Source organism: Artemia franciscana, chromosome 9 (genome assembly GCF_032884065.1).
Source record: "Artemia franciscana chromosome 9, ASM3288406v1, whole genome shotgun sequence".
NCBI classification, from domain to species: Eukaryota; Metazoa; Arthropoda; class Branchiopoda; order Anostraca; family Artemiidae; genus Artemia; species Artemia franciscana.
Window position 1 is genome coordinate 48,326,870 of NC_088871.1, and position 15,410 is coordinate 48,342,279.

The 15,410-nt window shown below is 33.4% G+C and overlaps 1 protein-coding gene across 1 annotated transcript in view; it reads left to right on the top strand.

Moving 5' to 3' along the window:
- Window positions 1–218: 218 nt before the first annotated feature.
- LOC136031502 (acetylcholine receptor subunit alpha-like) overlaps window positions 219–15,410 on the top strand; it is a 37,036-nt gene continuing 21,844 nt past the window's right edge. Inside the window, exons 1-3 of the mRNA XM_065711161.1 lie at window positions 219–388; window positions 6,197–6,388; window positions 15,238–15,410. The exon at window positions 15,238–15,410 is cut by the window's right edge and continues 80 nt beyond it. Coding sequence (XP_065567233.1) covers window positions 300–388; window positions 6,197–6,388; window positions 15,238–15,410 — 454 coding nt within the window. The 5' untranslated portion in view covers window positions 219–299. The remainder of the gene's footprint in view (window positions 389–6,196; window positions 6,389–15,237) is intronic.

The window sequence follows — 15,410 nt, forward strand, 5'->3', positions numbered from 1 at the left end:
GGCCTTATTCACAAAAATATGCTGTCAAGTTTTAAACTTGCCGACATCTGTTGCCGTTTGTTGGGGTAGGCTAATAACCATTTGCTTTACCCTGTATTCGTCCCTCAACTCTTTTAGTATCTTTTTTTTTGTATATACTTTGTACATTTTTATATCTCTTTTGGCATCACATAATCCAAATAAAAATTAATACATACGTCTTCCTATACTTTTCCTATGTATTTTTTATTTTTTATTTCAGCATATGTGTCACTGTGGTTGTACTAAATGTCCATTTTCGTTCTCCACAAACTCACACAATGGCCCCGTGGGTGAGAAGAGTCTTTATACACATTCTTCCACGACTATTGGTCATGAGGAGACCACATTATTCAGTTTATGATAAAGAGTAAGTTGGTCATCTTTTGGATTTAGTGATCAATTGTTATTCTGCCAAATCAGACGTGGTTTTTTCATTCCAATTGTTTTTTGTTTTTTAATATTCTTAAACATTATCCAGAATAAGGTGCAAATTGCTTTTTTTAACTTATTAAAGAATCCCCAAAGTAAAATAAGAAATGTAATACAAAAGTTAAAAGTTCAGTAAACTGTGATTTGCATCTGGTATCATACATAAATTTTTGTAATTTGTTTAGAGAACAAATTGAAATAGTTTTTTTTTCAATATAATATCTTTTATTTCAAATATTTTCTTTTTGTTAAATCCACTTTTTCAAAAAATAAAAACTATCAGAACAGGTTTTAGGCAGCTTCAAAAGGGGAGATCAACAGTAAAAAAAAAAAAAAAAAAAAAAAAAAAAAAAAAAAAAAAAAAAAAAAAAAAGAAAAGAAAAAAAAAACACTCTAAGGGGATAAAAATTCAGACTTACATATTCTCTCAAAAATATCCCAGGGAGATTCCTTAACGCTTCTTTTGAAATTTTTTTTTCCCTCAGCCTTTTCATTTCTTGCTATTTATGCATTGTAAGTTATGTATCTTGTTATACTAGATACAAACAACCTATTATAGTCGAAGGAGATGTAATTTGAAGGTAACTGTAATTACTTATGAAATAACCAGTGCTTGACGTTAAGTTGTTAAGTACTTTCATGTAAATACTAACAGCACTATGCCAGAAAAGACTGTTTAATTAATCCAAATTTAATATTGACATTTAAACCTAAAGCAAACATTATTTATTAAGAGTGGGACTGCCCCCACCCCCTTAATCTCTCACTCTTTACGCAAAATTTTTAGAGTGCTCTAAACATTCTTATTCCAGGTAAACAACCTTCGTGTTTTATCAGTCGTTCTGGTAGAATCGGAACAAAAAGTCAAAATTCAGCATAAAGAGCGAGGAGTAGAGGAGGGGTAGTCCCCCCTCATATACGGAATAATTTCTTTTCGTTTTAAATTTTACTGTTACTCATATCTTTTATTTGAAAAAATGGTCATAATATCTGTTTGTTTTTAACAGCCCGCCCTAGATTTCACTAAGCGTGGAAAGGGCTATCACACCAAAAAACACGACTCTATGTTAAATTTTATGTTCTGTATGGCAATACTTCGAGAAAAAGAGCTTACTTGATGTATTTAATTTTTGAAATGAAGAACAGCTTTCAGATGCGATCCTCTAGCGTTAATCAAACAGTTCGCGGTAACGAACTGTAAGTAAGGAGCGACCCGTCTCAATTGTAACTGAAACTATAAAAAACGGAATTTCGATTCATCTATATACATCGAAAGGATCAGATTTTTTATGCTTATTTTAAATGTGTAAGTTTTATCAAGTTTAGCCTTATCCATCAAAAGTTAAGAGTCTGAGAATATTTGCCTCATTCTTGAAAAAAGGAGAAAAACCCTCCTAAAAGTCATAGAATCTTAACGAAAATTACACCATCTGATTAAATGTATCAAGGAACCTTAATGTAGAGGTTTCAAGCTCCTATCTGCAAAAATGTGCAATTTTGAGTTTTTTTCCTGAAAAAAGATAACAGATACGTGTTTATTTGTTTTTTGTTTTTTCCCCAGGGTAATCGTATCGACCCACTGGTCCTATAATATCGCAAAAGGGCTGATCCAAACGGAAGTTAAAAGTTGTAGTGCCCTTTTTAAGTGACCTAAAAATTGGAGGGCAACTAGGCCCCCCCATGCTCTTTTTTCCCAAATTTATGGGATCAAAATTTTGAGATTAACATTTTTGTTCAGCATAGTTAATAAATCAAATAACTATTTCTCTGAAGAAGACTTAATCCCCAACAGTCTCCAGGGGAAGGGCTGCTAGTTATGAACTTTACTCATTGTTTACATATAGTATTGTTTATTAGGAAATTTACAGATGTTTTCTGGGAGGATTTTTCTGGTGGGGGCTGGGGTTCAAGGAGAGGGGGTTTCGTAGGAGGAGATTTGCATTGAGAAATGTGTCATGGGGGAAGAGAATTTTCCATGAAGAAGGCGCCGGTTTTCCAAGCATTATTTAAAAAAATGATCAGAATTTAAATAATAAGTTTCTGCAATTGAAAGTAAGGAGCAACATTAAATCTTAAAACAAATAGAAACGCTCTTAACACTAAAGTATTTTCAGTACTTTCAAAAGAGCTATTTATTCTAATTAAACGGCCTTTGTGACTCAGGGGTCATTTTTAAAGCATTGGAACCAAATTCAAACTTCAGCGCAAAGAGCGAGATATTGACGAGGGAGAAACCCGACCATATACTTAATAATTTCTATTCGTAATAAGTTTTAATGTTACTTCTTACTTTCAGTTGAAAAAACTTTTTTTTATCTAATTGTAGTAAAGAAAGATAGGCCTTCACTGTATTATTTTTTCCCTCCAGAGTCCCTTAATATTAAAGAGATGGCTGTAAAAAATTGAAGTATTAAATTGAAAATTAAAATTTATATCGTTCTTTTTAAGAGTCTAAAGTAATTGGAGGTCAACCACGCCAGCCGTCCTATAACGTCCAAAGACAATCGACGAAAGCTTTTAGAAGGTCCAATAATTATAGTGCCGAGGATGATATGACCCCGGCAGATCCTGGGGAAAAGGCTGTAAAAATACAAATTGTCAATTGTTTAAATATATATCCCCTAATGGAAGATCGGGGCTTGTGCAGTATCTATGGAACGGCCGAGGATATTAAGTTGAAACTTTCAGAGGATAACCTGCCAAGTGTGTTAAGCTGAAGCTTTTCAGGAATGTTGAGGGGGATATTGAACTAAATTAACAGACACTTAATGTATCGAGCTGGTCAAAAATGAATCTGTAGTATCTCAAGGACGGTTAAGGGTACTAAATTTATACTTCCAGAGGGGGGGTATGAAACTAAATCATGAGAAAATAAGTACAGCCATATGTTCAAGACAGCGGATATGGCTCTCTTGAACATATGCAGACTGGATGCAAACAATATGCATCCAGATTGACAAAAGGGGGCATTTAGGGTAGAATGGTTACACCGAGTTTGTCAAAAGGATATATCTGTAATAATCCTGAAACGGCTAACAGAATTAGGTTGAATGTTTTAGGAATGTTCGGGATGATGTTAAAGTAAATCAAAAGACACCAAGATTGTCAAAGGAATGTATATACAAAATTTCAGAAATGGGTTAAGGGTGTTAATTTGAGAGTTTCAGGTAATTTTGAGGGGTATGAGCTAAATCAAAACATAATAATGAGTGTCGAGGGAGATCTTTAACTAAATCAAAACACTACATGGATCTAAGCTGTCCAAAGGGCGTGTTTGCAATATCTCAGGAACATCTAAGGGTATTAAGTTAGAACTTTCATAGAAGGTTGAGAGGGATGTTGAACTAAATAAAAAAAAACTTTATGTACATCCAGGTTGTTAAAATACCTATCTGCAATATCTTAGAAACAGTTACGAATATTTTGTTAAGACCTCTGTGAATCTCAAGGGGATTTTCAACCGAATCAAAAGACATAACATGCAGTCAGATTGTTAAAATGTTGTATTTGCAATATTTCAGGAAAGTTCAGGGTTATTAAGTTGTTACTTTCGGGAAACTTTTAGGGAGGATGTTGAACTAAATCAAAGACACTGTTTGCTTCCGAGTTGTCGAAATGGTTTCTAATCTTATATATGTCAGCAACCGTTAATGATATAAAGTTGAAATTTAATGGGAAATTCGATGGCATATTTTACTAAAACAGATAAAACAATATACATCCAGATTGACAAAAGGGGGCATTTAGGGTAGAATGGTTAGGTTATAAAGTTGTGACATTTAGAGAATGCTGAACTACTTAAATAGGGACTACTGGCATCCAAGTTGTCTAACTGGACATACCCATAATATCTAAGTGACGGTTAAGGATATAAAGCTGAAAGTTTCAGGAAAAAAGGGAATATTGAACTATATCTTAGGACACTATATTCCTACAGGTTGTAAAAATAACCAAAACATGAAGAAAATTCATAATATTAATCAAAACTAAAACCTCGGGAATAAAAACGAACAGTAATAAATGTTTAAAAAAACCTCCCCGATAAGGAATTTTTCAATGGAAATGAAGGGGTCATATTTAAACTTGAGAAGGGCAGAAGCAAAGTCCATGTAGTAACTGAAACTTAATAAGATCAGAAAGAACTATCAACGAACAGACGAAACCAGGAATGATCAAAAATTGAATAAATTATCACATCAAACACAAGTATAACGGATACTGATATAGATGAATATTCGAATCCTGAAACGAGTTGTAATTAAATGAAGAATCAGTCAAGTTTAAAGCAGAAAGAAATGACAACTAACTTGAAAAGAGCTACTGCCCTCCCTCCTGTAAGCATTCTAAAGACTAAAAATCTTCTAAAATCTGTAATAGACTTTTTTATTAACCGTATACGAATCCAGTATTTGGACTTTCCTTGGCCATGGTTACCTCACTGGACTTGTAAACCTACCTTCTTCAAAGTACGGGTCCGAGTTCTGCTGTTGCTTATTATTTGGCTAAAGACAGCGGTAAGTAGTGTTACACTGTAAGCTCAGCCAGAGTCAGCCCTGTTCCAATTGGGTACTGGAGTAATTTTGGAGGAAACATGGGAAGTGTCGGACGATTTTTCCCGACGGTGCATTGCATTCTCAGTCTTTGGCAGAAAATCAAAAGATCATTACCTCTGGTGCGCTTACTATTGGTCTACAAGGGATAAAGCTTTTAAATTAAAAAAAAAAAAATTAAGAGTGCAGTACGAAAATTCGTAAAGCACCTGTACGAATTCTGATGATTGTGTTAATAACAAATAAAAAAGAATCAATAAATCTTGCTTTTTTAATGTTGTCCATCTTACGGAGAAGACAAAAGTGGTAAATAAATCTCAAATCATCATACAAATTTCATTTTATGACGAATGTTGCGTCATTTTTGACATTCCGATAACGGTTTTGTGAGGTTTATCGAGTGATTTATTCCAATCCCTTTAAAAGTGATCTTCCATTGATAGAAGAATGGATGTTAATCTCGTCATATGCTAAATATGGTAACGGCAGTTTATCAGTATTTTGTAAATAGAACGATTGGGAAGAAACGGGGCATCTAATCTAGAATAATTTGTAATTGAAACTAAAGTGGCCCAAGCTTAATCACATAAGTTGTCCCCGCGTACTCATCCACCTAAAAGTCAATCAGTAAGAGATTGAACTTACCCGCTATAATGGTTTGACCCAAAGACACCCATAGAGGAGGATATAATTGAGTTTTAGTCATCCTCTAATGGCCTAAAATATATAATAAGTACAACATGAAGCCGCAAGGGTATAAAAATATGATTTATTTTGTGCCTTTTTTCAACAAAAAACATTTGAAAACTCCCATTAGAAAATATGTCTATGGGTGCCCTTGACCTGACCAAGATTCACTATCGCTCTATCTAACCTGGTAGATAGACACATTTATTGTTCTTAGTTTGTTCTAAGTCCTAGGAACATTAATATTTTATTTGAGGTCTGTAAAATAATGTTTTTTGCAGTCTAATTTACATTAGGAGTGCTTAGTTCATCTTTTTTTTATTTCCATAATCCAAATACTTTCTCCTGGCTTTTAAATTCTAAAAGAAATATTTCTAGTGCAAACTCATTTGAAGGAATCTTTATCATCATCCAAGAACATTATTTATTCCCAGTTTCTTCCTTATGTTTCCCCAAACTAGATATTACCACGAGAATACTAATGAATCATCTAATCTTTTTTTCATCAGGTCAGGGCTCCGTAACCGTTTTTTGATGAGGACGTGCAATGGGCTAGAATTCCGAGACCTGCCATTCACAGCGGCGACAGGATATAAGCAAGTGTATGACAGAGTTTCAAGATCCATTAGCGATTTACAGAAACTTCAACAAGAAAGCACCGATCTTCAATGGCCGTCTGAAACAAACTGTATATCGAAAAGGTAATTAATTCTTTTCATTTGGTCAATTGTTTTATGAAAGTGTACAATGGGTCCCAAAGCAAGCTTGAAAATGTAATTTGCCACTTCGACTTACATCTCTCATTTTGACCGTACTGTCCTCGACCCAATAACTGATAAGAAAGCAAACTCAATCTGGTCAAATAAATCAAACAGACAACTAATTTCACTAATGGTTCTTCTTAGTATATTCCTATTATTGCTCTAAGTGTTGAACCACCCTTACACACCGAGAAAAGATTTAGGTGTCGTTGCTACCAGTAAAACCATATAAATTTGCAGGGAACCGTACACAGGTGCCCCACAACTATTATAATAAACGATATAAAACTAAATACCTTTGTATTTCCTATTTCTAGGAATACCCCTACCAAACCTGAGGAACACACTCCCAGAGTGAACCAACCCAACTAGAAAACCTTCCAACCCAACCCCATTTTAAAGAAAAATAATTCTTGTAATATCAAAGCAAACTCCCAATTATAATTCTCAAGCCTACAGCTACAATATAATTAAGCAAAACTGAGACCAAGAGAAAGAGCTAAAAATCAGATATCAAGGCTGATTGGGGGAAATATTGAATTGGAACTTCAATCTGAAATCATCCAACTTTGGTATCACGCTGCCAAAGCTTGCATTTGTTTTCGCAAAAAAAAAAAATACTTGCAATATTATGATTCACTACTACGGAGTATTAGAAAATAATAAATAAAACACTAATTTCGAAATGGATTTAAAGGACAAAGCCTTTACTGAAATGAAGACATCTAGAAAATAACAGAAAGGAAAAAAAATAAGTGTATAAAAAGTGGAACCCAAACACCCCATGACATCTAAAACACTCCCCCCCCCTCACTAATACAAATAGTCGTGGTTGCATCACTCTTGGTATCCAGATCGACTTTCTACATTTTTTTTTATCCGAATTTGTGCGTTAACCACATTTTGCTTGGCACAGCTTGGGAAGATCCACTGCCATTTGACAAGGTACCGGTACTGTTGCGTTGGAAAGATGGGTAATATAACAATTGACAGTGAAGTAAGTGATTTATAATCGCTCTTATGCATAGTGAACAGACATCCTGGCTTAGCTTATCGTCTAGGGAGAAAAGCATTTCTAAAACGAACCCACCAACAAAGAGGAAATAACAAAGAGTGAAAGGATTTATGGAGGAAATTGGCGTAGCTTCACCCGGGTATCATCCAATATGAGAGCCGAGTAGGGAACAAATATCAGCACCATCTGAGGGTGTTAATCGGGTATAAAGCTACAAGGGAGACTAGAGCTAATATTAGCTACTAGAGCAAATAGGGAGAATATGCCCAAGGAACCATAGCTGGGAAAGGCTAAGCCTTGGTAATGTTATTACAACCGGTTATGAAAGGCTACAATCAGCTCAAGGTTTTGATAATCGCTTCTGAACTCCAGAAGGGGCTCCATCTTACCACCTTCTATGCATAACCTCCTCAGAAAGCTCATAGGAGATGCTTCCAAACCACTCTCGGGCTCTACCAGTCTACCCAAACCTTTAATACCAACCAAATTCTCTGATACCAATTGTGGTCCTCCTTATACTACCTATCTATCCTCTCTACTTTCTGCTAAGAGATCGGATACATCCTCTTCTTCCTTTTGTGTTTTGCATTTATCCCCTTAATTGTACTTTTTTTTACTTAGGACACGTCATCAGCATTTCCATTGGGCACAGTTGGTTTAGCTTTTATTTGAAAATGTATTCTTGGAAGCATATTGCCCACCATGCATGATGTATATTCACTTGTTTAGTGATATTAAACCATATTAAGGGGATTTTGCCATTTATAAATTTAAATAAGCGCCAATAAGTGAAATAATCAAGTTTTTTAACGTCATACACAATTGCCAACATTCTTTTCCAATAGTACTATAATTTCAGATTAGTATCCGATAATTCCCTAGAAATATATGGTATTTCCATCTTCAAAAAGTTTTGATAAAAGTGTTTCTAATCCGTAGTCTAGATTGTCTGTTTGGAGGATAAAAATTAGCAAAAATAGGATTTCTTACCGTTTAGCTACTACAAAAACACTTTTTAATGTATCTAATATTTTTGTTCATTATCTCTCCATTTTACAGGATTCTGAACTCCCTTTTTGTCAAGTCTGTTAATTGAATCACTGTTTTGTCGATGTTCAGTATGAATACCTAATTTTGTCGTGCTATGCTAAGGACTCAAAAGACTTTTTCTTTGAGAACACGTTTCTTTGTTGATAAAGGAAAGACATTTATCTGATGCTTAAATGGGTGTCGTACACCATGCCCAGCAATTCCTAATTAGAATCAGTGTCAGTAATATCCGCTTGTTGTTAATGCTTTTTTTTTAATTATTATTCAGCTCAATAAAGCTCTACAGTTTTAGCACTAATGCTTTTCAACTCATATATGGACCGTAACAAAGTATCAAAATATGATGTTTCTTAGTTTCATTTTTTTGTTTAATTTAAAGCCTATTTCCAATGAAATTTTAAGCCAATTAGATTTTTCATGGACTTTCTCATTGGTTGAAGAATTCTACGGGAATGTTCTGGTTGGCTCAAATTAGGCCTAGATAAATCTTTGTATTAGTAGAATCTCATTTTGAATGAACCTGTACTAAGGTTCAGTTTTTTTATATCACACATACAAAATATTATAGAAGCGGAGATATAGAAGCAGATAGTAAAAAAAAGGCCAGCAAAAATCACCTAATCCTAAAATGTCGGATAAGACAGTTGGGTAAGACTAGTTCACAAAATCCTTACCCGTGAGTTTTTTAAGGCGTATTTTCAACTTGTGGAGCTAAATCAAAAACATAAAGTTTATTCACAAGGAACTGGTCTTACTTATGACGGAAGCCAAAGAAATTATTTACAAAATTTCAAAACATTTTATTCGAATTTTATTGAAATCGCCGTCCTTATAACCTCTGAAAAAAACCGGAAAGATAAGGTTTATTTGTTTTATTTATTTGTTTATTTGTTACTATAGTTCATTATTAATGTACATAAGATAAGGTTTATTTGTTTTACTTACTATAGTTCATTATTAAGGTACATTCTTTGACTGCATTTGTAAAAGAATATAATGGCATTTTTGAATGATACATTAGTTCAATCTTTAAAATTGGACTTAAGATCTGTTCAAATCAGTATAGAAGTGCCATTCAAATTTGACTCATTTTTTTGCCCTTCAAAGTTCAGTGAGATATGTCAAGTGAAATGTAAATAAAGGAAAGGTCGTTTCAGCTAATCTAGTAGAAACATATACGCAAAAAAAATAACATTAAATCAATATATCGAATATCTTAATGACCCTATAGTCAAGTTAATACTTGAGAAACAAAAGCAGAAAGAAATTTGAAGAAGCAATTGAAGAAGTATCTTAGCTATGCATCTCGTTTTATGTTATTTTTTTGGCTAAAATCCATTTTTCATTGACTTATGAAAGAATATAAAAAATATTTAGTACAATATAGTCATTCAAGTCTTTTCAATTTGTATATAAAAGATCTACACAATTCTGTTTTAACATCCCATTCAAGTTTACCTCGTTTTTTTTTCTCCCAAGTTCCAAAGAATTTATCCAGAAAAATACAAATAAAAAAGTATCAGTTCAGCTAATGTACTGAAAATATAAGGAAAAAACCTAAGCGCTCAACCTCTGTATTAGTGACTTTTATAGTTAAGCATATTTTTTAGAAGAAAACCAGGTATTTATTTAAAATTGAAATCAAGAAATTATGGTAGTTTTCTATCGGTATTTTTTTTTAATACTTCTTCTATGCCGATTTATAAAATATGTTTAAATTGTTTGATAGAGTCATTTGCGTCTTTCCTTCAATTTTAAAAAGTTCAGCTCAACTTTGTTTAAATATGTCATTGTTTTCCTCTTCTTTTCAAAAGCTTAGGGATATTTATCAAACAGTTCGTGGTAACAAACTGTAAGTAAAGATTGACTTGGCTCAATAGTAACCGAAACTCTAAAAAACAAAATTTTGGTATTAATAGATACATAAAAAGAGTCGAATTTTTTTACTGATTTCAAATATACGAGTTTCATCTAGTTTAGTTATCAAAAATTATGAGCATGCAAAAATTTGCCTTATTCTCGAAAAAAGGGGCAAACACCCAATAAAAGTCATAGAATCTTATTGAAAATCCCACCATCAAATTCAGCATACTAGAGAGTCCTACTCTAGAGATTTCAAGCTCCTATCTGAAAAAATGTGGAATTTTGTATTTTTTTACGAGAAAAAAGATTACGAATGCGTGTTTATTTTTTTTTTTTTTTTTATCCAGGGGTGATCGTGAAATCCAGTGGTCTTAGAATGTCTCAAAAGGGCTCATTCAAACGGAAATTAAAATTTGTAGTGTCCTTTTTAAGTGACGAAAACATTGGAGGGCAACTAGGCCCCCTCCCACGCTCATATTTTCCCAAAAGTCACTCGATTAAAATTTTAAGATAGCCATTTTTTCAGCATAGTCGAAAAATCTAGTAACTATGTCACTGAGGATGACTTAGTTCCCCACAGTCCCCGGGTGAAGGGCTACAAATTGTGAAGTTTTCCAATTTTTTTTATATATGGAATTGGTTATTAGGAAGAAAACAGACGTTTTCAGGAGAGATTTTTTAGTGGAGGGAGGGTCAGGGAAGGGTTTTACGTGGGAGAATCTTTCCATGGAGAACTTTTTCACGGGAGAAGAGAATTTTCCATGAAGGGGGCGCTGGATTTCCCAGCAGTATTTAAAAAGCGATCAAAAATTAAATAAATAACAAGTTTTTCAATTGAAAGTAAGGAGCAACATTAAAACTTAAAATGAACAGAAACTATTACGCATATGAGGAGTTTGTCCCCTCATCAATACCTCACTCTTTACGCTTAAGTTTCCTTAATACTTTCTAAAGGTTTATTTATTCTATTTAAACGGCCTTTGTGATTCATGGGTCATTCTTAAAGAATAGGAATAGAATCTTATTTTAGCGTAAAGAGCGAGGTATTGACGATTGGGCGAACCCCCTCATATATGAAATAATTTCTGTTCTTTTTAAGTTTTAATAATGCTCCTTAATTTAAGTTGAAAAAACTTGTTTTTAGAGTTAATCAGAAATAGGATTAAATCAACTGATATAGTATAAACATGAAAAAACAACAAATGCAGGTGGAGTATCTTTAACCTATTAGGAACGGTAGGAACAATCATAATGAGCAGTATACATTACGCGCCATATCTGCCCCACCAAATATGTTACTGCTCCAAAATATTCATCAACTGATAAGTGCGTCCAGTTCTTCTAAAAATAAACGACATATGAATTATTTTTATAAAACTGAATTGTCTAACAGCTTTATTTAATCAACCAGTTCATGGTAACGAACTGTAGTAAGGAGTGACCCGGCTCAATAGTAACCGAAACCCTAAAAAACCGAACTTTGATACCAATAGTTACATCGAAAGATTGCATTTTAATGCTGATTTTAAATATATAACTTTCATCAGGCTTAGTCTTACCTATCAAGAGTTACGAGCCTGAGAAAATGTGTCTTATTTTAGAAAATAGGGGGAAACACCCCCTAAAAGTAATAAAATATGAATAGTTTTAAAAAGTAGAGTTGTGAGAATGATTCAAACTTTAGTTTAAAGAGCCAGGTGTTGAGGAGGGGTCAACCCCTTTTATATACAGATTAATTTCTATTCGTTTTATGTTTTAATGTCGCTCCTTACTTACAGTAAAAAAACTTGTTTTTAATTTAATCTCTTTTTGAAGGGACAAAAATTTTATATTTATTTATCTATGTATTTGTTCTTGAAACCGCTTCATTTTTTTTTACTATTTTGGGGGAAAATTAGCATCTTGAGAATCTCTGGCCTAAGAAACGATCTGTATAGGTCAAGAGTTTGAGAAAATTCGTTTAGAGCCTTAATTTTGGAATACAACCCCTTGACTGACGTCAGATTTATAAAAAAAATTCAAGAGTATAAATTACATATTCCCCCCTGCTAGGGGGCTATCGTATAGTTTTAATATCTATGGTGCATGCAGCATTCCAAAAGAAACATAGCTAAATATAAACACCAAATGTAATGAGTCTATTTTAGAAGGCATTTTAATCAGTATTATAATGTGTAGAGGCGAAATGAATTACTCAGACCATCAAATACGACAAAACCAATCCAAAACCTAATAAAAAAAATGTCTGAAGTAATGATAAAATAAAATATAGAACAAAGAAATATACGGTTAGATCCGGTTAGAAGATACGTGTTAACAAGGATTGGATCGAGTCACAAAAGTGAAGGACAAAGAAATATACAGTTAGAATACATGTGGCAATAAAGAGCCGAATAAATTAAAAATGAAAGTAAAGAAAAAAGAAATAAGTTTAAAAAAAACATGCCACAGCAAGAACAAAGAAATATTTAGTATGAAGATTAGCAGCAGCGAGTGTTACAAGCAGCAGTGAGAGTCAGAACGTGCCAAAATATTTTGGAAAATCGGCATCCTGACATATTTTGGTCTGCGAAAACGATCTACATAGATCACGAGTTTAAAATAATTCGTTTATAGCTTTAATCTTGGAATAAAATTTGGATGAGTGACATCATGTTTATGAGTACATTTCAAGAGAATTAGTTATATCATTCCCTCCCCCCTTCTAGGAGTGATCATATCGTTTTTGGTATCTCTGACTCATGCAAAAAGAAACTCATGCAATAACATTACAAAAGGAGCATAGCTAAGCATAAAACACCAAGTATAATGGGTCTATATACAAAAGGTGGTTTAAGCAGTTTCATAATGCCTAAAAGACAAATAAACAATCTAGAGCTAGACCATTAAGATGTGACAAGACCAATCCAATCAGTTTAGATGAAGGGCATTAGAAACAATATCTATGATAAACGAAAATGATGAACAAGGAATATATAAAATTAGAAAACTTGTGTTTACGACAATTACAACGTTTAAAAAACACAAGTGAACAACAAAGAAATATCCGATTAGAAGATAAGTGGCAGCAAGCATAAAAACGTGTCAAAAAATATAGTATTCATTATAGTATATAGTATACAATATTCATTAGTTTTAATTTTAACCATCAGAAATTAACTAGCGGAGAGAATTTGCTCAATTTTCAAAAAAAGGGAAGAAACACCCCCAAAAAGTGAACAAATCTTAATAAAAAATTGCTTAATTGTTTTCAAAGTGTCAAAAAATTCATATTCTAGATTTTTCAAGCTCATATCTGCAGATATGTGGAATAATATTTTTTTTGCCATAAAAAAGATAAGGGATGCTCTGTTTTTTTTAGCTTGTTTTTAGCTTGTTGTTTTTTAGCGTGTTCCCCAGGGGTCATTGTAACAAACGGATTGTCATAAAAGATCAGGATAGTGCTCACTCAAACGAAAATTATAATTCTAGCACCCTTTTTAAATAGCAAAAATAGTAGAGGATAACTTATCCTCCCCCACGCTCCTTTTCTTCCTAAGGATATCCAATCAAGCCTTTGAGTGATTCATTTTGTTCAGCATAGTTGAAAGAACCTTTAACTATGCCTCTGGGGATGACGTGACCCCCCAAAGCCCTTTGGGGAAAAGCTCTAAATTATGAGATTTGCCCATTGTTTGAAATATGTAGTCATTTTCGGGGGTATTTTTGTGGTGGGAGTGTGTTTCTTGAGGAGAACCTTCAATGGGGAGGAAGTATCCAGGAGGGAAAACACGAGCGGAGATTTTACATAAAGGTATAGGCCGGAAAACCTGTTCAAAATTCCTTTTGTTTTTTTTTTCTCTGGCAATTCTATTTTACTTATGGAGATTTTCCGAGGGGATTTTCAAGGGGAAATTTTCAGCAGGATGGGTTGGAATCTGTTGGAATTTTCCGGGGGGATATTCCACACGACAAATTTTCCATCGGAAAATTTTCAGTAGGAGAAACTATTTATTTGGGGGGGGGGATTCCGTCAAAATTTTCCACGTAGAAAGTCTTAGGGTATAATTTGCAAAATCATGAGAAACTAAACCAAAAATGATTTTTTTTTTTTTTCAAATGAAAGCAGGCTAAAGAGAATTTTCCAGGCCTAATTGTCATCAAGAAATTATAAGGGAAAGAATTTTCCGGGGGGATTTTCCCAGAAGGGATAAGGTGAATTTCCTCACTATATTTAAAAGTATAAGAGATTTAGATAAAAAATATTTTTGTTATCAACTGAAGGTTAGGAACAACATTAAAACTTAAAACGAACAGATGCTATTCCGTATAGGAAAAAGACTGCCCCCTACTCAATACCTAGCTAATTACGTTAAAGTTTGAATTTTGTCCTACTTCTTAAGAACGACTATTGAAACCAAGGCCATTTATTTTGAATAAGAATCTTTTTTAAAGCACAAAAAAACTTTCGTGTGAAGAGCGAAGTATTCAGGAGGGTGCAGTTCCATTCATATACAGAACATTTTTGATTATTTTATTTTAACGTTGCTCCTTATTTACAGTTAAAAAAAACTTTCTTATTACTTAATAATTACATAAAACCAAGGCAATCAGACACTTATACCTAAAGACAGTTGTAAGGAATTTTCACTCCTCAAATCACTATAATGGATTATACAGAAAAGCTTTCAAAGAGGGATACACCACTACAGGGATAAATCACTCCAATATTGTTATTTGATTCTTCTTTAAGTACATTACTTATTTTTTGAGAACTTTCCTTAGTTTGAAAGGCAGATACCTCTGGGCCCCTGAGTTACAATTAAACCATATTTGAAATTTGTTTGGTATTATTTAATGGATTGATAGTTCCCTTTTTCAGTGACATAAATAGTCCTAGCTTAAATGGTAGATGCCGGGTACATGGAAGTATTCCGAAACAGGAGTCATCTGACTTTAATGTGACGGATACTCAGATCAGCCCAGGATTTGATGAGCAGCTAGTTAAAGGAATAGAGTCAAGTCCCAGGTGTAAAAATGAGAAGCATTATCACT